Raw genomic sequence first — 24,040 nt, 5'->3', positions numbered from 1 at the left:
TGCCAGAAGTCTAAGTGAGAAAAATATATCGTTAGGATAGTTAATAATACTGTATTGCGTACTTAAAAGTGGCTAGGAGAGGAGATCTTAAAATTCTCATCCGAAGGAAAAAAATTTGTAACTAAATGGTGACAGGTGTTAACTGGACTTCCCGTGGTGACTGTTTTGCACTGTATACCAATAGCGAATCCTTATGTTGTACACCTGAAACTAATCGAATGGTGTATGTCAATCATACCTCAATTAAAAAAAATCAGAAAGCAAGCTGAGTTAAGAGAAGAGCATGAGCATGCATGTCATTTGGGGGATTTTCTGTGGAGGTTTCAATAGAGACTGTGGTCACCCTGTATGCGCCTTGAATAAGAATTCAATATGGGTTCATTTCTGGGTCCCAGGGTTCCCTGCGCACTGTGGGGATGCTTTTCTTACCTTCTGAATAGTGAGACAAGGTCAAGAGGCTGACACAAGAAGCACCCGCGCCGGAGCCGAAGATGGTCACTCTCTTGGGATCCCCACCGAAGGCCCCGACATTCTCCTCAATCCAACGTAATGCTTGGATCTGATCCAGGAGCCCGTAGTTGCCTTTGGCCGCCTGGTCGCCGGTACTTAAAAACCCTGCGAAAAAACACAAGATATTTGGGGTTGTCACCTACAAAATATACGTCAACATCGCTACTATCTGGAAAGACGTTCCACGGTTTACCTTGTTCATTCTTTACTTTTCCTTCCTATAAATGAGAAGCAACAGTGTAGCACCTTTTCCATGGCAGAAAGGAGTATATTATGTAAATAAGAGTTACAATGGTTTTTGTTTCTTCTGACACTATAATAAAGTGTCTCATCTGGGTGTCTGTATGGGGTTAACATATAAGGCGAAATGAATCTAAAATATTTACAATACACGACAATATCAGAAACCTATACACTTTACTAGATTTAAGTTATCACTCCTGTGTCTATGTTGGTTTTCCTTGGGAAAACAAAAAAGACTCCTAAAAGAAGTTTTTCAGGGCAAAACAGTGTGTGTGTTGGCATCTGTGTATAAGACTGTGTGCACTGTATATAAAACCAGTATAGGTTTGCTTTTCCCCATTGAATTCCTCAATAATATTTTCATTTAACTCCTTTTAATGCTTAAATTTCAAAGTAAATTATACCCATCATGTCATGCCACACTTAAATCGTTTAGAATGCATCTCTATTTTTCTATATAAGGAAGATATCACAGTTACATGCAGAAACTTATAATTCTTTAATTTCAGCCAAAAGCCAGTGCATATTCAAATCTCCCCAACTGTCCCCAAAATAGCATGGGCTGGTACATTTCATTTTAAAAAATAGGAGGATTCTGTAAATTAAGCAATTAGATTTCACTCAAGGCATCAGATTCTAAATTCTTCCTTTTTCAAAAGCTGCAAATAAGGCAATACGGGCATTTAATTGTGGCAAAGTGATCAGTTTTTGAAATCTATCTCATTCCCTGTTCCTCTCACACTGCAAAAAGATCTTGACCTGGAAATTCTGTTTTCCTCTGATGTTTGAAGGCATTTGTGTGGAAGAGACACTCTCCCACTCAGATTCAAAACTATGAATATTTTATAAAGCATTCTCCAAGCTTAAATACTTGCACAAACTTTAACCCAACTTTATGTCCAAATCTGTCTTGAATAAGCCTTCTGGGGAAAAAAAAAAGTCATAAAAAGTTGTTTTTTTTTTTCCCCCCCACTTCCCATTCCTACGTGCCCCTACACCAGATCCCCAATTATGATATTTTTCCTTTCTGCACCATGTCTTTATTCCAAGGGTCATGACGTTCACCCGTTTCAACGAATGCTTATTCAATCACCATGGAAAGCAGCCGCGGTGTTTCTATGAAGACAGACTGATCCAAGCCCTAAAATAACAGAAATGAGAACCGAGGCCTTCAGACACATCCCTGAGCAAAGCTGACAGCAATTCAAGAGGCCCTCGGAGTACCAGCTTCTCAAAACCTAAAACAAAATCATAAAGGATGAGATCTCACACCTACTGAGGAGAATGAGGCTTCCCTTCCAGAGCCTGCCTGAGTACCTGTGGGAAATGGGGGATGGGAGCCAGGAGGGGATTAGAAACGGTCTGGTTCAAAAGAAAGCAGCCAGAAGGGTGATTGCTGCTGTTATGCTAAAATCACAATAATCGGGACTCACAATGGCCTAGCCCTACAGGTAGATGCAAGATGACAACTGCCAGGTTGTACATTTAGTGCACATCGCACAAACCCACTCCCCTCCTAGGTTCCTGGGGATGGATGTGAGATTAGCTGTGATGAGAGGGGGTGTTCAGATGTTTCCAGGCCCTCCTTGTTTAATGAGCAATTACTAATTAGTGTTTCATGCCCGTGAATGTTATGCGGCCTCCACATTCATCCCTCTTACGTTTTACATTCTTTCTCATAAAATGAATCACGCCCTGCTTGGGAGAAAAGCCTCTTTCACCCAACTTTATGGACGGAACGGGCTTATAACGTAAGAACCGTAAGACAGGCCTCTCTTCCCGCATTCAGGAAAGAGGTGGTTCATTTCTAAAGGCTCCAGGAATTTTCTGGCAGAACTGTTCTGTTTTTAACTCATCCCTCCTCTGCCCACCTCCCTCCTACTCTTTGCTCTCACGGAATGACGTAGTCGGTTACTGTTTATGGGGAGGATTTGCAACAGATGGTAAATCGCGAGGCTTTATGAAATCAGAGCCCCTCCGTCCCCAGGAATACATGACTTGTAAAACCTCTCCAACGGCGGGCTCATTAATCTTCCGTACCCTGGCAAATCTGACTTCTCCTAAGAGCAGCCCATGGAAAGCCTTGATCTTGGCAATTCTGCTCGCCTTTCAAAAGTCCTGAGGGAAACAGCTCTCCACGTGTCTCTGAACTTGAGCAAAGGAACGTGGGTTTTTTGGAAGCTGGTGTTTCCATAGCGTCTGCCGTGGAATCTTCATTTATTGCAACATCCAGGGATTGCTTTTTTTTTTTCTTTTTTTGGTTCTTTTTAAAAATTGAAATGACAAGCAGGTCAGAGTCCCCACTGCAGGGACAGAATGAATGCAAGTCATTTTATGTTCCCTATGACTGCATATTCCTTTCCGATTCTGACTGTCAAAACACGGTGTTCGATATAACCCAGACAGAGGATGTGTGTGGGTTTCCTAGCGTGGAACTGTATGAACAACAACATGATAGCAGGGTATCAACTGGGAAACAAACACACACATTACCAAACATCGAGCGTCCGCAGAAGTCAGTTTCCCAGATGAGCAGATAACTTTCTTTGACTGGCTAACGCCAGTGATTTTAAACAAACAGCTCCTTTCATGGACAAACATTCTTGGACCCCAAATCCTCTCAGCATTTCAGCTGACGAAACATTGGTTTTTGAGATTTACTGTCTCTGAACTGAAGCTGTAAAGCAGTAAGCCGTTACCACTCCCCACACACAACTGAACAACGAAAGAGACGCACAAAGGAGACCATTTGAATTCACACAGATTAATGACGAGATTGATGCTGAGTTTCATTCAAAGTAGTGGAAGGAACAAAATACACACACAAATACACGGGATGCGCTGAGTGGCTGTGCGGTTATTTTAAAACTTGGTTCACGGAAAAGATGCTTAAAAACCCCAAATCCCATTTCCCACCTGCAGGTTGAATGAAATGAATATAACGTACGCTGTATTTGGTCTTAATATTGCTCTAGGATAGAAAGTTTCAGGGTTTTAACATAGCTAAACATGATCTAAATGGTTCTCGTTCATCTGAATTGCAGGGGATTAGGGGAATGATTCCGGGCCACGTGGTTTTCCGTCCACTTCAGGTCAACAGTGAGAAACCCAGAGGGGTCAGATGTGGCTGGATTTTGGTTCGTTTTAATAAAGCCACAAAGGACTTTATCTCTTAGGAAATAATTCATTACATAAGCACAGTAGGCATTTTTTGGATGACCATTACACAGACAATAATTACTAAGTGAATATAGAAAAATATCTTTTATGTTTTCAGGGTATGTATTCACCTGTAATTCGTAGAATTAATCTAGGGTCTCAACTATATTTCTAAAAGAATTCTATGTATGCGTGCATATATATGTATACGTTTGCATAATGACCTATTTTGATTATTTGGTTCCTTTGCAGTAGCAGGAGCATTTGCAAAATACAGCAAATCACTAGCCTTTATTATATCAGAATCCCTCCCTCATATTTGTATATATATGTGTGAAGACATATATATATATATATACACACACACACACACATATACACACATATATATACATACACAGATATATATGTGTGTGTGTATTTGAGTGTGCGTGTGTATTTGAGAGAGTGTGTGTGTGTATTCGTACACACAATATTTAATATAATGGAGTAAAAGCAAATGTTTAAATGAAATTGTTTCAATGAGAAGAGACAGGATTTACTTTAGGTCACACAAATGAGCCCAAACAGAAACCTGTGTAATGAGAATTACAGCAGAGGTAGAAATGTGAAAAACAGGCCAATAAACGCACATCTATATTCTTGGATGTTTACAGGAAATTACTCCCTGGGTGCGTTTATTACAAGGTGAAAGGGAAGTTTTCTTATTGGAAAACCATTTATGACTTAACAAAAGGGCACAGATTCTAAAGGATAGGATGAGAGGGAAGGGGGGGTATACATTCAAACTCTGCAGGCGTGATAGGCAAAGCTAATTGAAATTGTGTCTGTTTTTAGTTTTCATCCTACTTAAAAATGACACGAGTCATAACTGATGCTGCTTCTGTGGTATCTCATCATCAGCTCAGTATCACACAGAGCCATCTCCAACGTCAGTAGAATGAATCGAACACGCTTATGCAGGACCCATGATTTCTACAGCATAGGTTTCCAAACCCGGGGCCCATGATGTTATTAGTGGGATTCCCTGCACTGTTTTCATGAAGTATATTCTATCCCCACAGAATGATTTAGAACGAGGCTGCACAGAGGTCTTAAAGTACTTTAGTTGAAATTATATGGATTCATAAAACTAAAACCAGTTAGATTCTGGAAACAAAATACAAAGTGATAAACAGTCTATTACACAACGCCAATGAAAAGGTGAAGATAATTGGTAAACGTGTTTCATGATGATGAAAATTTGGCAACAGCCAGTCTGGAACCAAACCCCCTTTGAACCAACTTTAGATTCTTTTTGGTTCAAAACCTCATCCTTGGGGCTTCCCTGGTGGCGCAGCGGTTGAGAGTCCGCCTGCCGATGCGGGGGACACGGGTTCGTGCCCCGGTCCGGGAGGATCCCACATGCCGCGGAGCGGCTGGGCCCGTGAGCCATGGCCGCTGAGCCTGCGCGTCCGGAGCCTGTGCTCCGCAACGGGAGAGGCCACGGTGGTGAGACGCCCGTGTACCACAAAAAAACAAAATAATAATAATAATAAAATAACCTGATCCTTGATCATTTCTCCGGATTTGTGGATGACTCAAGCTCTACCGGCTCCCAGATCCTTTTGGTCTGATTTCTTGAATAGCTCACATACCTCCTCACTCCCGGGATTCTGCACCCGCAGTGTCCGAGATAAGAGCTCCAGTTCATTGCCTCAACCGTGCTGCTTCCAGTGCATTTCTACAGTATCAATCTAATCATGGCGCTCCCCAACGCATACAAATTGACAAAACTCATGAAAATGGAAATCTGAACCCCTTTGACCCACCAGTTCTATTTCCATAAATGCTTTTTCTATAAAACATCTCTATCTGGAGGTACAGAAATAAGTCATGCAAGGATCTACAAAAAGAAATAGTCATGTAGGAATCCAATCAATTCTTATTGATTATAATTTTGAAAATAAGGATGACAGGAATCTCAACGTCCATGAATAGGAGATCTGCTGCAGGACTTCTGTTGGCTGAATCCATATCATGGGAGGCTCTTTGTGTGTATAACATGATACAGAGTATTTAAATGTGTAAACACAGAACCACATCCAAGTTCTCTTCACAGAAAACCGTGAGTTGCTGAACACTGTGTCTTACGACCCGAGTTTTATGAACATCATCAAATGGGTGTGTGAAATACAAACTCCGAAAGGAAATCAAGCAGTTCGTAGCATTTCTCTATAGGAAGGCAGCTTCAGGTGATTTTCACACTTAATTTTAAATATGTGTGCTTTTCCTTCCAACTTGTAACTGCTTTTTTAGCAATCACACACACACACACACACACACACACACAGAGCAAGCTTGTTTTAAAGTCAAATGCATTAGTGGGATATCCAGGGCCATTCCCTGTGGTCCCATCTCTACATCTCTGGACATGCTCTACACACGCCCTTTAGCCTACTAATCTACCACATTACACGTAACTGCCCCCTGGGATATGCCCGGCCTTTCTCTCTCTCTTTGCCTTTGTATATTCACTCTTCTCCATCTCTTCCTAGGATGTTCTTTACAGGACTGCTGGGATCCTGAAAGCTGTCTTCCTCCTGTAGATGTGGCCTCACATCCAACCCCACTATTTGCCCATGGGGTACAGTGCCACCCGGAGACCAGCTCTGTCACCTCCCTGGTCCAACCCCTTAGGCAGGAATCACCTGCAGATACAGGCACTGCCATTTTCTCTCTTTCCCTCCACCAATGCGGGTCCCTTTTCAACATTTTCCTAAGGGTCTCAATTCTCTCAAGTCAGTAAATTGCTTTAAGTGAGCTTCTATGATAGAACTGACCACTCTATAGGAAGGGTATCTGCCCGCAGGTCTGTAGCCCGGTTATTGCTTGTACTGGAATCAGTCAAGTCAGCCTCGGATTTGAGTCTACAGGAAAGCCTCGGGCATATTACGCAAGATTTCAGAGCCCTTTTCATTTTGTTTATGGTTTCCTTTACCGTGAAAAAACTTGGAAGTTTGATAACTTACAGAATGGGAGAAAATATTGGCAAATGATGTGACTGACAAGGAGCTTAATTTCCAAGGTAAACAAACAGCTCATACAACTCAACAACAACAAAAAACAAACAACCCAGTCAAAAAATGGGCAGCAGACCTAGACAGACATTTCTCCAAAGAAGACATACAGATGGCCAAGAAGCACATGAAAAGGTGTTCAACATCAGTAATCATTAGAGAAATACAAATCAAAACTATAATGAGGTATCACCTCACACCAGTCAGAATGGCCATCATCAAAAAGTCTAAAACAATAAATGCTGGAGAGGGTGTGGAGAAAAGGGAACCCTCCTGCACTGTTGGCGGGAATGTAAGTTGGTGCAGCCACTGTGCAAAACAGTATGGAGGTTCCTCAGAAAACTAAAGACAGAGCTACCATATGATCCAGCAATCCCACTCCTGGGCATATATCCAGACAAAACCATAATTCAAAAAGATACATGCACCCCAATGTTCACTGCAGCACTATTTACAATAGCCAAGAGATGGAAGTAACCTAAGTGTCCATCGACAGATGAATGGATAAAGAAGATGAGGGTACATGTATACAACGGGATACTACTACTCAGCCATAAAGAAGAAGGAAATAATGCCATTTGAAACATCATGGACGGACCTAGAGATGATCATACTAAGTGAAGTAAGTCAGACAGAGAAAGACAAATACCATATGATATCATTTATTTGTGGAATCTAAAATATGACACAAATGAATATATTTACAAAACAGAAACAGACTCACAGACACAGAGAACAGACTTGTGGTTGCCAAGGGGGAGGGGGTGGGGGAGGGATGGATTGGGAGTTTGGGGTTAGCAGATACAAACTAGTATATATAGGATGGATAAACAACAAGGTCCTACTGTACGGCACAGGGAACTATATTCAATATCCTGTGATAAACCATAATGGAAAAGAATATGAAAAAGAATGTATATGTGTGTATAACTGAATCGTTTTGCTGTGCAGCAGAAATTAACGCACTGTAAATCAACTATTCTTCAATAAAAAATATTGAAAAAAAAATAAAAGATCTCAAAGCTTCATTCTTCTCAGCTGTGGAATGGAGAAGAGTAAGTAACCAGCACACACCATAGCTTGGGGAACTAACTGCACTGTGTCTGACGGACAGTGTGTGTTTAAAAACGGTCACCAGCTAGGCTGATTTCCTTGATACGAGAAACACTGCCATTTATTTCTGTTTCACCTACATATAGCAAGTGAGGAGAGGCGTCTGTTGATAGATAAAATGGGTCCGTAGGGAACATGGATTACTGGTCTACTTAGACTTTGTCTTTAAGGTTATGCAGATGATCAACCTCATGTGCTCTCTGACTGCAAATGTGGCTGGTGAATAATTGTGCGTGAAGGTGACAGATATTTCTTTACAGTCTGTTTATTGAGTTTTAATGAGGTGCTTAAAGTCTAAAGAGAAAGGCAATGCAAAATATATATCGCATGTTTATTCATGCTGGGAAAATTATGGAGTTGCTTATTCAAACAACATTTATGATATACCACAAGGACCCAAGTAATGTGCTGAAAGCTGAGGGACGATGATACACTAGAGTGGATTTCCATAGATACTTTAAAAACTTACACAAAAAAAAAAAAAAAAAAAAAACTTACACAAAATCTTTTTTTCCATTTGTGAGCTTCAATTTGTTTTTAATAAGAATATTTTAAAACCTATTAGGATTGAAAGTCATACTTTCTGCCAACACAATATATTTATGAAACATACGTAAGATATATATTTAGTACCTATATGGTATTCAGGGCACTGTAAATTGTGTTTAAGAAAAAGAAGATGACATACACCTCTATGGGACAAATGTGAAACATGATTTGGATAATTCCTCTTAAAGTGAACAAATTTAAAGTAGGCTCCTCTGTTCTATCCTCAGTTGCAAAACAAGCATGATGGTAGTGGGGTTTCCTAGTATTTACTGTTGGACATCGTCTGTGGGCAGACAAGAATTAACCAGATTTGTTCCCATTTATCCATAACATGATCGCAACAACTGAATGTAATAAAAAACCACGCATTCATTTTCATCTCTATCAAACGTCAGCGATGTCTACTAACGCACATAACGTTTTCTGTGTCCAGAAATATTCCCAAGCTTTCCAACGCTGCTTTTCTCTGGGAAACTTGGAACGTGATTAAGAAGACTGTTTGTTGATGGTTTCCTTTGCTGGGCAAAAGTCTGATTAGGTCCCATTTGTTTACTTTTGTTTTTATTTCTATTGCCTTGGGAGAATGGATAAAGAAGATGCGGTATAGATATACAATGGAATACTACTCACCCATATAAAAGAATGAAATAATGCCACTTAAAGCAACATGGATGGACCTAGAGATGATCGTACTGAGTGAAATAAGTCAGACAAAGACAAATATCATATGATATCACTTATATGTGGAATGTAAAAAAACGGATACAAAAGCATTTATTTACAAAACAGAAATAAACTCACAAACATACATAACAAACTTATAGTTACCAAAGGGGAAAGGGGGGTGGAGATAAATTAGGAGTTTGGGATTAACATATACACACTATTATATATAAAATAGATAAACAACAGGTCCTACTGTATAGCACAGGGAACTCTACTCAATGCCTTGTAATAACCTATAATGGAAAAGAATATGAAAAACATATATGTAACTGAATCACTTTGCTGTACACCTGAAACTAATACAACATTGTAGAAAAAAAAAAAGACGACTTTTAATTAAGAAAACCACTGGGACGATCTTAGAGGATATAACACATTAGCAACAAGTGAATAGAATGACCTATAAAAGAGCTAAAATCCCAATAGAATGTTTAGTTTCAGTTCGGAAAGGTTATTGAAGAAAGAAGGTGATATTTCCCAGCAATGAGTGTGTATCTACCGTCCACGTATCACACACGAAAACTGTCCCTTTAGTTGAATGCTTTGACCATGCTCTTTGCCTTGTTCTCAGTTACTATATATTATAACTCTCCTAATATCAGTGCTTTGGGGACATTTCTGCTATTTTTCTTTCCAAGGATGGCTGGTTCACATGCCCATGACTCTCAAACTCCTGCTGTCCTTGACCACAATGCATACTTGGGACGCCTCTTCTAAGCCCCATTAAAGTACCTTTTCTTCTTACAAGACCCCAAACGGTAGCTAATTTTGAAACGGAATGCTTTCAAATTGGAAGAGGATTTCACCAAGTGCTTGAGATGAGATTTTGCAATTCTGTGTCCACGAAACAGGACAGACTTTTGATTTGTGAGCAGTTACAAAATCCCACTGTCTCTCTTACTGTACGAATATTTATTGTTATAACTGCCACTGTCATTTTTTTCAACATCTTTATTGGGGTATAATTGCTTTACAATGGTGTGTTAGTTTCTGCTTTATAACAAAGTGAATCAGTTATACATATACATATGTTCCCATATGTCTTCCCTCTTGCGTCTCCCTCCCTCCCACCCTCCCTATCCCACCCCGCCATTGTCATTTTTGATAACTCTTTCCTAGGGGCACATGGAGATGCAGGCAAGGCTTTACTGAGAAATTTGGATGTTAGGAATTAAGCCTCCTACCTGAAAGAAGTAACGTAACAAAAAACACTAAATGGGTCACAGAACAACACCGATATGGGCAAATTCATCTCAAGAAGAAGATAACTCTCTGTTCTTACAGATTAGATGTTAAACAACTCTAACTGTGCCACTTTTCTATTTAAGAACTTTTTACACCTCACAAACTTGTGCTTCAACAAAGCAGTTCTCCAGAGTCAAAAACGTCAACTCTCTCACACACATAAGGCACAAAGAGCCACCTTTGGTCCATTAAATATTGACCATGACCCTTGGGTTCAACAAATGATCATTGACCTTGCAGTGGCCGAAAAGCAAAAGCAGAACCAGAACTGGAGTCGACGGTGGGAAAAGTACAGATTTTAAGATAATGAAAATGTAATAAAGATTAAATATTAACAAGCACATGGGGTTAACTGACAGTTCATTCAACAGAACTTCATGGATGTCTGGAATATTCCAGGCACTGCTTGGCCTTATGGTGAAGAGAAAGCCACCGTTTATGAAGGGGATAAAACTAGATCTTTGACCACCTGAAACTCATATTCTACTGTGTGTAGATAGACCATAAATAAAAACTAAATAATGTGTGTAGTATGCGTCTCCTATTGCTGCTGTAACAAATTACCACCAACCTAGTGGTTTAATACACACATATGTCTTTTTTTATTATCTTCTTTTTTAAATTTATTTTTCATTTTAAAATATGTTTTTTAATTAATTATTTTTTGGCCGCGCCATGTGGGATCTTAGTTCCCCGACCAGGGATCAAACCTGTGCCCCCTGCAGTGGAAGCGTGCAGTCTTAACCACTGGACCATCAGGGAACTCCCTACACACATATTTCTTATCTTACAGTTTTGGAGGTCAGAAGTCTAAAATGCTTCTGGAGGGATATTGTCTCGCTGAAGCTTAATGGAGAAAATGTTTCCTCTCCTTTCGTTTTTTCTAGGTTCAAGAGTGTTGGCAGTCACAATATAAGGGGCAGAGTCTCTGGTCAGGGAGGTCACTGCAGACTTTGGAATGTTATTTTTAATGTCACCTGTGAACCTGCCAGCCTCGGCAGGAAAAAAGGGCATGGAACCTTCCCTCACCGCCTCCTCTTTTATCAGCAACCCTATAACTGCTCTTCATGAAGAGGCAGGAAGAAAAGGGAAAAGTTCTCTCTACCCAGACACAAAAATCCTGGAACCGAGTATGTCTCTCTCTCTTTCCTTTTTGCTTCATCTGCCAGAAGTTGTGACCAATTTTATGCTCAACTCAAGTACCAGAAAGTCTCTGTTCCTTTTGTGTCTCTAGATGGAATCTGGACTCTCATTTTTGGGAAAAAAAATGCATGGGGTACTATATTCTGATGTTGCCTCCTCAAACAGTCCTTAAATTGAGTGAAATCAAGTGAACATACATACATATGTGTGTGTGTATCCCTATACATTTTGATGTTCTAATCATTTCTAAGTGTACAATTCAATGGGATTAATCACATTCACAATGACGTTCAATCATCATCACTGCCTTTCTGCAAAACCTTTCATCATCCCAAAGAGAAACTCTCTAACTATGAGGCAGTAGGTCCCACTGAGTCACGTGTCCATAAGATGTGTTACCTACACATTGGGCTAAGTCTGCTTAAGTAGGTGTGATATCTGTATTAATGACCAATGCCACCCCCTACCATTCCCACCTGCAATGATGGAATGGATCTTTTTGTTCCCCTCAAATTCATATGTTGAAATCTTAACCCCCAATGTGATGGTATTAAGTGGTAGGGTCTTTGGGAGATGATGAGGTCGTGAGGTTGGAGCCCCCATGAATGGGATTTACGCCCTTATAAAAGACACCCCAGAGAACTAGCCATGCGAGGATACGACTTCAAGAAGTCGGCAGTCTGCACCCGGAGAGAGGGTCCTCCCTCGGCCCCAGAACTCGACCACTCTGAAACCCACATTTTCCGGCCTCCAGAACTATGGGAAATACATGTCTTTTGTTTATACGTCACCCAGTCTGTGGTATTTTATTATAGCAGCAAATCAGTCTGAGACGCCACTACCGGCTGAAACCCAGCAGGACCTTGTGGGACCTGCCCAGGGACAGATCCCTCCCTGATATCCCCTGCCTCTTATTTGCAAAAAAGCGTTAGCCTCCGAGGCCTTCAAAGAGCAACTTTAATCAGAGAAGTGAGAAAATATAGAAACAAAGGAAAACAGTCAAGCAAGACAAAAAAATAATAATAGTTTAGCCATTACACAAAGTCAAGGACCTTTGGTTCCTCAAGGACTACAGATCATATTCTGAGCCACGTCCTTTGAGCTGTTTTGCAGATACTGAAACCTCCACCAGGTGGAAGAAGTTAACTGCATGATGCCACCAGCACGCAGACCCCAGACCAGCTGGAACCAGAGGGTTGATGATTGAGATTTCTGAAACATCACCCTGTTACCTCACTGTCAACCAATCAGAGAATTGTGCACAGGCTGATCACATACTCTGCAACCCACACTTCGAATGCTGCCTTTAAAAAGCCTTATCTATTTACAATAGCCAGGACATGGAAGCAACCTAAATGTCCATCAACGGAGGAGTGGATAAAGAAGATGTGGTGCATATATACAATGGAATATTACTCAGCCATAAAAAGGAACGAAATAGTGTCATTGGCGGAGACGTGGATGGACCTAGAGACTGTTATACAGAGTGAAGTAAGTCAGAAAGAGAAAAACAAATATCGTATAATATTGCTTATATGTGGAACCTAGAAAAATGGTACAGACCAACTTATCTGCAAAGCAGAAATAGAGACACAGACGTAGGGAACAAACTTATGGATACTAAGGGGGGGGGAAGGGGGGCAGGATGAATTGGGAGATTGGACTGATTATATATACACTACTATGTATAAAACAGATAACTAATGAGAACCTACTGTAGAGCACAGGGAGCTATACTCAATGCTCTGTGGTGACCTAAGTGGGAAGGGAATCTAAAAAGGAGGGGCTATATGTATATGTATAGCTGATTCACTTTGCTATACAGTAGAAACTAACATAACATTGTAAAGCACCTATACTCTAATAAAAATTGATAACAAGAAAGCCTTGTCTAAAATCCACCAGGGAGTTCAGGTCTTTTGAGCATGAGATGCCCATCCTTGCTTGGCACCTGCAACAAACAATGTACTTTCCTTCACCGCAACCTGGTGTCAGTAGACTGGCTTTACTGCATGTCAGGCAAGTGGACTCAATTTTGGTTCCGTAACACGCCCTTGCTGGCTAAGAGATCTGAACAGCCATTTCTCCAATGAAGAGTCCTTCAAAACGTCCACCGTAGCACTCAACTTGTCCGACTCCTTCACATTATTTTGTTGTTACTGTGGACGTTGTTTTGTAATCTACATTTACGTAAGTCAAGCAACTGTGAAATGCGTTTACTTTAAGAGAGAAAACAGCAAATGATGGAAAACGGAATACTTTTCATCTAATTATCCAAGACTGGTTTAAAAAGCAACTACTATTCCCCAACCTAGTGAGGTCTTGGGTCAGCCAAGATGCTTCTCTATCCACAGCAATTTGCTGAATGTGGAATCATGGCGGCTAATTTTCAAAAGCACGACACTGAAATGTGGCATAATGTTCAGTTTCCAAGAAAGATCCCATTATGTCGATCCCACTACATTTTTTTCCCATAGCTACATTCTACACTCTTACACACTGAAATGCTTTCAAGGGAAGGAATAAAATGGAAAAAAAAATTTAATCGACCATCACGTTTAAATAGAAACTTCAAATAACGCCTAACATTTTTACCCAAAACACCTTATAATTAACAAATTCATTTTATTTGTGTTTCTTTCAATTACCAATATTTCTGGCTTCTTGAGTTAGGTCTGTGGCTAAACCCTCATGTTATTTTAAAAGCCTAGGTAACACCAAACAGTTGATTAATAATGAGTTATTTTTATAAGAAAACTAGCCGATTCTCATCTAGATTTTTTGTAATCACGCTCCTTGCCCTGGCTCCATATTGGGTACCTGGTAAACTGGGTTAAAAGATTTTTCTTCTCTACCCTCCCTGCCCGCGTTAAACATCTAGAGATCTTTTAAGAAATGCTCATGCCTAATCCCCAGTGGTAGAGATTTTTTTAAATTAATTTTTATTGGAGTGTAGTTGCTTTACAATGTTGTGTTAGTTTCTACTGTACAGCAAAATGAATCAGCTCTATGTATACATATATCCCCTCTTTTTGGATTCCCTTCCCATGTAGGTCACCACAGAGCACTGAGTAGAGTTCCCTGTGCTCTACAGTAGGTTCTTATTAGTTATCTATTTTATACATAGTATCAATAGTGTATACGTGTCAATCCCAATCTCCCAATTCATCCCACCCCCTTCCTTGGTATCTATACATTTGTTCTCTGTGTCTGTATTTCTGTTTTGCAAATAAGATCACCTGTACCATTCTTCTAGATTCCACATATATGCGTTAATATACGATAACCGTTTTTCTCTTTCTGACTTACTTCACTCTGTATGACAGTCTCTAGGGCCATCCACGTCTCTACAAATAACCCAGCTTCGCTCCTTTTTATGGGTAATATTCCATTATGTATATGTACCACATCCTCTTAATCCATTCCTCTGCTGATGGACATTTAGGTTGGTTTCAGGTGCTGGCTATTGTAAATACTGCTGCTATGTCTGACTGACTACACTTAGCATGATCATCTCTAGGTCCACACATGTTGCTGCAAATGGCATTATTTCATTCTTTTTTATGGCTGAATAGTATTCCACTGTATATATGTAGCACATCTTCTTTGTCCATTCATCTGTCGATGGACACTTAGGTTGCTTCCACGTCTAGCCAAGACCAATGGCCTTATTTTTTTAATTATCTTAAGGGTTCTTGACGATTGCTGGTGACTAATGCCAACTTTTATTAAAAAAATATCTACTAAGTTTTTCAAGTGATATTTTACAACCCCTTGGTGACGATCTTCTAGATCTGTGACTTCATTTGGGGTTTCACAAACTGGTGATTGCCTCTTGCCCTGATTTCCTCTGCATTCATTATCTGGAAATCCAGGCTCACTCATCGATTTCTGCAGCTACTCTGAAATTCAGGAGGTATAGGGAGAGTGGAGGGGGCAGCATGCTTCTGTGTGTACATTTACTGGTGTTCAGAGAAAGTGGTTGTGCTCTGGCAATACGAACACGAGTTGTTTTGTTCGGAAGACTATTTTTTTAGAGCAGTTTTATGGTCACCGCAAAATTGAGAGGAAGGTACAGAGATTTTTTCATATACCCTTTGCCCTTCCCCCAGCCTCCCTCTTTGTCAATATCCCCACTAAATGATGCATTTGTTACAATCGATGAACCTCCGTGGACATGTCATTATCACCCAGATCCCATGGTTTACATTAGGGGTCAGTCTCTGTGTTGTACATTCCATGGGTGTGACAAATGTATAAAGACACGGATCTGCCATTACGGTATCGTACAATGCAGTCTCAGCGCCCTAAAAATCCTCTGTGCTCTGCCTGTTCACTGCTCCCTCCCCCCAACCCTTGTCAACTACTGTTCTTTTTACTGTCTCTATAGTTTTTCCTTTTCCAGAAGGCCACAGAGTTACAATCCTACAATATGCATCCTTATCAGAACTGGCTCTTTCACTTTCGTCATAGGCATTTAAGATCCCTCCAAGTCTTTCCATGGCTTGGTAGCTCATTTCTTTTTATTGCTGAGTAATAGTCCCTTGTCCGGATGGACCAGTTTCTTTATCCATTCACCTACTGAAGAGCATTTTGTTTGCTTCCAAGTTTTGGCAATTATGAATCAATCTGCTAGAAACATTCCTCAGAAGTTTTTGGATGGACATATCTTCATCTCCTTTGGGTAAATACCAAAGAGCATGATTGCTAGACCGCTTATACCATTAGTTTTATAAGAAACCACAAAATGGTCTTCCAAAGTGGCTGCACCATTATGCCTTCCAATCAGCAATGAATCAAAGTTCCTGTTGATCCAAAATCTTGGAAATAGAATAGACAAAATGCAAGAAACATTTAACAAGGAGTTAGAAGAACTAAAGAGCAAACAAGCAATGATGAACAACACAACAAATGAAATTAAAAATACTCTAGATGGGATTAATAGCAGAATAACTGAGGCAGAAGAACAGATAAGTGACCTGGAAGATAAAATAGTGGAAATAACTACTGCAGAGCAGAATAAAGAAAAAAGAATGAAAAGAACTGAGGACAGTCTCAGAGACCCCTGGGACAACATTAAACGCACCAACATTCGAATTATAGGGGTTCCAGAAGAAGAAGAGAAAAAGAAAGGGACTGGGAAAATATTTGAAGGGATTATAGTTGAAAATTTCCCTAATATGGGAAAAGAAATAGGTAATCAAGTCCAGGAAGCACAGAGAGTCCCATACAGGATAAATCCAAGGAGAAACACAGCAAGACACATATTAATCAAACTGTCAAAAATTAAATACAAAGAAAACATATTCAAAGCAGCAAGGGAAAAACAACAAGTAACACACAAGGGAATCCCCATAAGGTTAACAGCTGATCTTTTAGCAGAAACTCTGCAAGCCAGAAGGGAGTGGCAGGACATATTTAAAGTGATGAAGGAGAAAAACCTGCAACCAAGATTACTCTACCCAGCAAGGATCTCATTCAGATTTGATGGAGAAATTAAAACCTTTACAGACAAGCAAAAGCTGAGAGAGTTCAGCACCACCAAACCAGCTTTACAACAAATGCTAAAGGAACTTCCCTAGGCAAGAAACACAAGAGAAAGAAAAGACCTAAAATAACACACCCAAAGCGACTAAGAAAATGGGAATAGGAACATACATATTGATAATTACCTTAAATGGAAATGGACTAAATGCTCCCACCAAAAGACACAGACTGGCTGAATGGATACAAAAACAAGACCCATATATATGCTGTCTACAAGAGACCCACTTCAGACCTAGAGACACATACAGACTGAAAGTAAGGGGATGGAAAAAGATATTCCATGCAAATGGAAACCAAAAGAACGCTGGAGTAGCAATTCTCATATCAGACAAAATAGACTTTAAAATAAAGACTATTAGAAGAGACAAAGAAGGACACTACATAATGATCAAGGGATTGATCCAAGAAGAAGATATAACAATTGTAAATATTTATGCACCCAACATAGGAGCACCTCAATACATAAGGCAAATACTAACAGCCATAAAAGGGGAAATCGACAGTAACACATTCATAGCAGGGGACTTTAACACCCCACTTTCACCAATGGACAGATCATCCAAAATGAAAATAAATAAGGAAACACAAGCTTTAAATGATACATTAAACAAGATGGACTTAATTGATATTTATAGGACATTCCATCCAAAAACAACAGAATACACATTTTTCTCAAGTGCTCATGGAACATTCTCCAGGATAGATCATATCCTGGGTCGCAAATCAAACCTTGGTAAATTTAAGAAAATTGAAATTGTATCAAGTATCTTTTCTGACCACAATGCTATGAGACTAGATATCAATTACAGCAAAAGATCTGTAAAAAATACAAACACATGGAGGCTAAACAATACACTACTTAATAACGAACTGATCACGGAAGAAATCAAAGAGGAAATAAAAAAATACCTAGAAACTAATGACAATGGAGACATGACGACCCAAAACCTACGGGACGCAGCAAAAGCAGTTCTAAGAGGGAAGTTTATAGCAGTACAATCCTACCTTAAGAAACAGGAAACATCTTGAATAAACAACCTAAACTTGCACCTCAAGCAATTAGAGAAAGAAGAACAAAAACACCCCAAAGTTAGCAGAAGGAAAGAAATCATAAAGATCAGATCAGAAATAAATGACAAAGAAATGAAGGAAACAATAGCAAAGATCAATAAAACTAAAAGCTGGTTCTTTGAGAAGATAAACAAAATTGATAAACCATTAGCCAGACTCATCAAGAAAAAAAGGGAGAAGACTCGAATCAATAGAATTAGAAATGACAAAGGAGAAGTAACAACTGACACTGCAGAAATACAAAAGATCATGAGAGATTACTACAAGCAACTCTAGGCCAATAAAATGTACAACTGGAAGAAGCGGACAAATTCTTAGAAATGCACAACCTGCCAAGACTGAATCAGGAAGAAATAGAAAATATGAACAGACCAATCACAAGCACTGAAATTGAAACTGTGATATAAAATCTTCCAACAAACAAAAGCCCAGGACCAGATGGCTTCACAGGCGAATTCTATCAAACATTTAGAGAAGAGCTAACACCTATCCTTCTCAAACTCTTCCAAAATATAGCAGAGGGAGGAACACTCCCAAACTCATTCTACAAGGCCACCATCACCCTGACACCAAAACCAGACAAGGATGTCACAAAGAAAGAAGACTACAGGCCAATATCACTGATGAACATAGATGCAAAAATCCTCAACAAAATACTAGCAAACAGAATCCAACAGCACATTAAAAGGATCATATACCATGATCAAGTGGGGTTTATTCCAGGAATGCAAGGATTCTTCAATATACGCAAATCAATCAATGTGATACACCATATTAACAAACTGAAGGAGAAAAACCATATGGTCATCTCAATAGACGCAGAGAAAGTTTTCGACAAAATTCAACACCCATTTATGATAAAAACCCTGCAGAAAGTAGGCATAGAGGGAACTTTCCTCAACATGATAAAGGCCATATATGACAAACCCACAGCCAACATCGTTCTCAATGGTGAAAAACTGAAAGCATTCCCACTAAGATCAGGAACAAGACAAGGTTGCCCACTCTCACCACTCTTATTCAACATAGTTTTGGAAGTTTTAGCCACAGCAATCAGAGAAGAAAAGGAAATAAAAGGAATCCAAATTGGAAAAGAAGAAGTAAAGCTGTCACTGTTTGCAGATGACATGATACTATACATAGAGAATCCTAAAGATGCTACCAGAAAACTACTAGAGCTAATCAATGAATTTGGTAAAGTAGCAGGATACAAAATTAATGCACAGAAATCTCTGGCATTCCTATACACTAATGATGAAAAATCTGAAAGTGAAATCAAGAAAACACTCCCATTTACCACTGCAACAAAAAGAATAAAATATCTAGGAATAAACCTACCTAAGGAGACAAAAGACCTATATGCAGAAAATTATAAGACACTGATGAAAGACATTAAAGATGATACAAATAGATGGAGAGACATACCATGTTCTTGGATTGGAAGAACCAACATTGTGAAAATGACTCTACTACCCAAAGCAATCTACAGATTCAATGCAATCCCTATAAAACTACCACTGGCATTTTTCATAGAACTGGAACAAAAAATTTCACAATTTGTATGGAAACATAAAAGACCCCGAAATGCCAAAGCAATCTTGAGAATGAACAACGGGGCTGGAGGAATCAGGCTCTCTGACTTCAGACTATACTACAAAGCTACAGTAATCAAGACAGTATGGTAATGGCACAAAAACAGAAACATAGATCAATGGAACAGGATAGAAAGCCCAGAGATAAACCCACGCACCTATGGTCAACTAATCTATGACAAAGGAGGCAAGGATATACAATGGAGAAAAGACAGTCTCTTCAGTAAGTGGTGCTGGGAAAACTGGACAGCTACATGTAAAAGACGGAAATTAGAACACGCCCTAACACCATACACAAAAATAAACTCAAAATGGGTTAGAGCCCTAAATGTAAGACCGGACACTATCAAACTCTTAGAGAAAAACACAGGAAGAACACTCTTTGACATTAATCACAGCAAGATCTTCTTTGACCCACCTCCTAGAGTAATGGAAATAAAAACAAAAATAAACAAATGGGACCTAATGAAACTTAAAAGCTTTTGCACAGCAAAGGAAACCATAAACAAGACCAAAAGACAACTCTCAGAATGGGAGAAAATATTTGCAAATGAAGCAACTGACAAAGGATTCATCTCCAAAATTTATAAGCAGCTCATGCAGCTCAATAACAAAAAAACAAACAACCCAATCCAAAAATGGGCAGAAGACCTAAAGAGACATTTCTCCGAAGAAGATATACAGACTGCCAACAAACACATGAAAGAATGCTCAACATCATTAATCATTAGAGAAATGCAAATCAAAACTACAATGAGATATCATCTCACACCAGTCAGAATGGCCATCATCAAAAAATCTAGAAACAATAAATGCTGCAGAGGGTGTGGAGAAAAGGGAACACTCTTGCACTGCTGGTGGGAATGTGAATTGGTTCAGCCACTATGGAGAACAGTATGGAGGGTCCTTAAAAAACTACAAATAGAACTACCATATGACCCAGCAGTCCCACTACTGGGCATATACCCTGAGAAAACCATAATTCAAAAAGACTCATGTACCAAAATGTTCACTGCAGCTCTGTTTACAATAGCCAGGAGATGGAAACAACCTAAGTGTCCATCATTGGATGAATGGATAAAGAAGATGTGGCGCATATATAAAATGGAATATTACTCAGCTATAAAAAGAAACGAAATTGAGTTATTTGTAGTGAGGTGGATGGTCCTAGAGTCTGTCATACAGAGTGAAGTAAGTCAGAAAGAGAAAGACAAATACTGTACGCTAACACATATATATGGAATCTAAGGAAAAAAAAATGTCATGAAGAACCTAGGGGTAAGACGGGAATAAAGACACAGACCTACTAGAGCATGAACTTGAGGATGTGGGGAGGGGGAAGGGTAAGCAGTGACGAAGTGAGAGAGTGGCATGGACATATATACACTACCAAATGTAAAATAGGTAGCTAGTGGGAAGCAGCTGCATAGCACAGGGAGATCAGCTCGGTGCTTTGTGACCACCTGGATGGGTGGGATAGGGAGGGTGGGAGGGAGGGAGACGCAAGAGGGAGGAGATATGGGAACATATGTGTATGTATAACTGATGCACTTTTTTATAAAGCATAAACTAAGACACCGTTGTAAAGCAATTATACTCCAATAAAGATGTTAAAAAAAAAAGAACGTATATATGTGTATAACTGAGTCACTTTGCTATATAGGAGAAATTAGCACAACACTGTAAATCAACTACACTTCAATTTAAAAAAACATTACCAGAAAACTACTAGAGCTAATCAATGAATTTGGTAAAGTAGCAGGATACAAAATTAATGCCCTCCTCCAGATGATACCATCTGAATCTGACATTTGTCTTTGGGAGTCTACGTCTAGACACTTGTATGAGGTCTATGGGATCGAGCTGTGAAGGAACCACCTCTGTAAAGAAGAAATATTCGACAATCCAGGAATACTGGTTTCATCTAGATGGCAAGATAAAAAGAATTTGCTCCAAACATATTGGCCACCTTTGCAATTGCCCTACCTCCTCCTTTGCTGTATTTTCTGATGTATTCCAAGGTCCTTGGTCCTACTGTTTTACCTTTTCCTTTTCCTATTTTGCCAAATTTCTTCAAACTTCCAGCTCAATGACCTACCCATCATGAGGGGCTACACACTCATTTCAGGAAATGATCCATCATTCCAATCCAAACTCAAGGGATGTTATATTTTTTTGCCCTTTCATATGGAAAGAAGTTACATATTTTCCCACAAACTAATGGTTTCCTATAGTTGTTATTTTTTTTTAGGGGGGGGGCGAGCAGGGAAGGAGACAGAATGGGACAAGTATGCCCTCTAGAGTTCAGCACAAGCCGTTTGTTAAAAAAATCATGGCATTTTGCTAAGTGAAGTAAGTCAGACAAAGGCAAGTACTGTATGGTATCACTTATATACGGAATCTAAAAAATACAACAAACTAGTGAATATAACAAATAAGAAGCAAACACAGATATAGAGAACAAGCCAGCGATTACCAGGGGGGAGAGGGAAGGGGAGAGGGTTAAGGTAGGGGTAGGGAATTAAGAGGTACAGACTATTAGGTATAAAATAAGCTGTAAGGATGTACTGTACAGCATGGGGACCACAGCCAATATTTCACAATAACTATAAATGGAGAAAAACTATTAAAATTGTGAATCACTATATTGCACACCTGTAACACACAACATTGCAGAACTATACCTCAATAAAGAAAAATCATAGGGCCATCAAAAATATACCAGCTGATTTTAACATATGCTCCCTTGATTGTCAAGACTGCATAACTGTCATTACGAATAAATAAACAGGTTTGTATCTGTACTCATAGCTATGGTATGTGAAATTCTAAACCTGAGTATTTAGAAACCATCCATGGCATGGTGGGATTCCTTTGAGAAACAGATCAAAGTGCTTTAGGAAGTTTTTGACAAGTGAATAAATAATAAGAATGCACAGTTCACTTTCTGGGTAATCTTCTACGCTGATGTATATTAACTAACTACAACCCATTAGGTCTACAGGGATGAAAGGAGCTCCCTGCCAGCGAAACATTTCATCATGTTTCACTCCATGCTACTCAAAACTCCTTGGGGAGAAGGGTGCAGACTTGTTTGGAGGGTTTTGACTCCTTCCTTTAGTATACACAAGACAGGAAAAATCATGATAAAATAAGAAGATATTTCTCCTCCTTGTGAGATATTGAATAGCATGGAATGATGCTTTCTCCCCTAAAGTCTACTTTTGAGGAGTGACAGAAGTTAAGACAAAGCATGAATTGGCTGAAAGAGTAATACAATAACAACAAAGTCAGCAACGTGTAAGCCACCCTGGAGAGAAAAGAGGTTGGTGATACCCTATAAATGGCGGGTGGGATTGGGTGCAATTTCTGGCAGAGAGAAGACACTGTAACAGAAAGAGGTCAGGTGGGAGGAAGGTCTGAGGCTGACTCCTGTCTCTCCCCATCGATGCTGTGAGCTAACCCCTGTCTAATTCCCCATCCCTTCTCCTCTTTCCCACATGACAAAGAAACCTTGAACAGCAATCAGGTAGTGGGACCCTGTGAGGACAGAGAAAAGCTGGGCTGGATTGAGAAACTTATTAAAAACAGGAAGGTGCACCAGCCACTTACGGCCACGTGTGGGCGTGTCCTCTTTTATGTCCTACCCATCTGCACTCCCAGGGCTGGTGGAAAGCAAGCAACTGAAGCTGCCTTTGCCCGGCACTGCTTTTCCCAGAGAGTTTAAAGCTAAATTCTGAATGAGAAGCTCTTCCCAATAGGTATTTACTTCACCAAAGGGATCATCAATCATTTATTGTATGTTAAACTCTTTAAAGAAACACACAAAATAGATAACTAATATGAACGTGCACAGGGAACTCCACTCAATACTCCGTTACGGCCTATACAGGAAAAGAATCTAAAAAAAAGAGTGGATGTACATATATTTATAACTGATTCACTTTGCTGTACACCTGAAACGAATCTCACATTGTAAATCAACTCTACTCCAGTAAAAATTAAAAAAAAAAAAAAGAAACACACAGACTTGGACCTGGCCTCAGGTCTCAGCAAATCTACAATTACAGCATGCAGTAATGG

General features: G+C 39.6%; 1 protein-coding gene across 4 annotated transcripts in view; it reads right to left on the bottom strand.

Annotated features, from left to right (window-relative positions):
• NLGN4X (neuroligin 4 X-linked) overlaps nucleotides 1-24,040 on the bottom strand; it is a 275,127-nt gene that overhangs the window by 15,328 nt on the left and 235,759 nt on the right. For 2 of the 4 annotated variants that reach the window (XM_060137207.1, XM_060137210.1), the window contains one exon: nucleotides 419-615. In XM_060137207.1, coding sequence (XP_059993190.1) covers nucleotides 419-615 — 197 coding nt within the window. The remainder of the gene's footprint in view (nucleotides 1-418; nucleotides 616-24,040) is intronic. The other 2 variants (XM_060137208.1, XM_060137209.1) reach the window with 1 other exon arrangement.

This window comes from Lagenorhynchus albirostris, chromosome X (genome assembly GCF_949774975.1).
Source record: "Lagenorhynchus albirostris chromosome X, mLagAlb1.1, whole genome shotgun sequence".
NCBI classification, from domain to species: domain Eukaryota; kingdom Metazoa; phylum Chordata; class Mammalia; order Artiodactyla; family Delphinidae; genus Lagenorhynchus; species Lagenorhynchus albirostris.
This window is presented reverse-complemented; position numbering and strand designations above follow the sequence as displayed.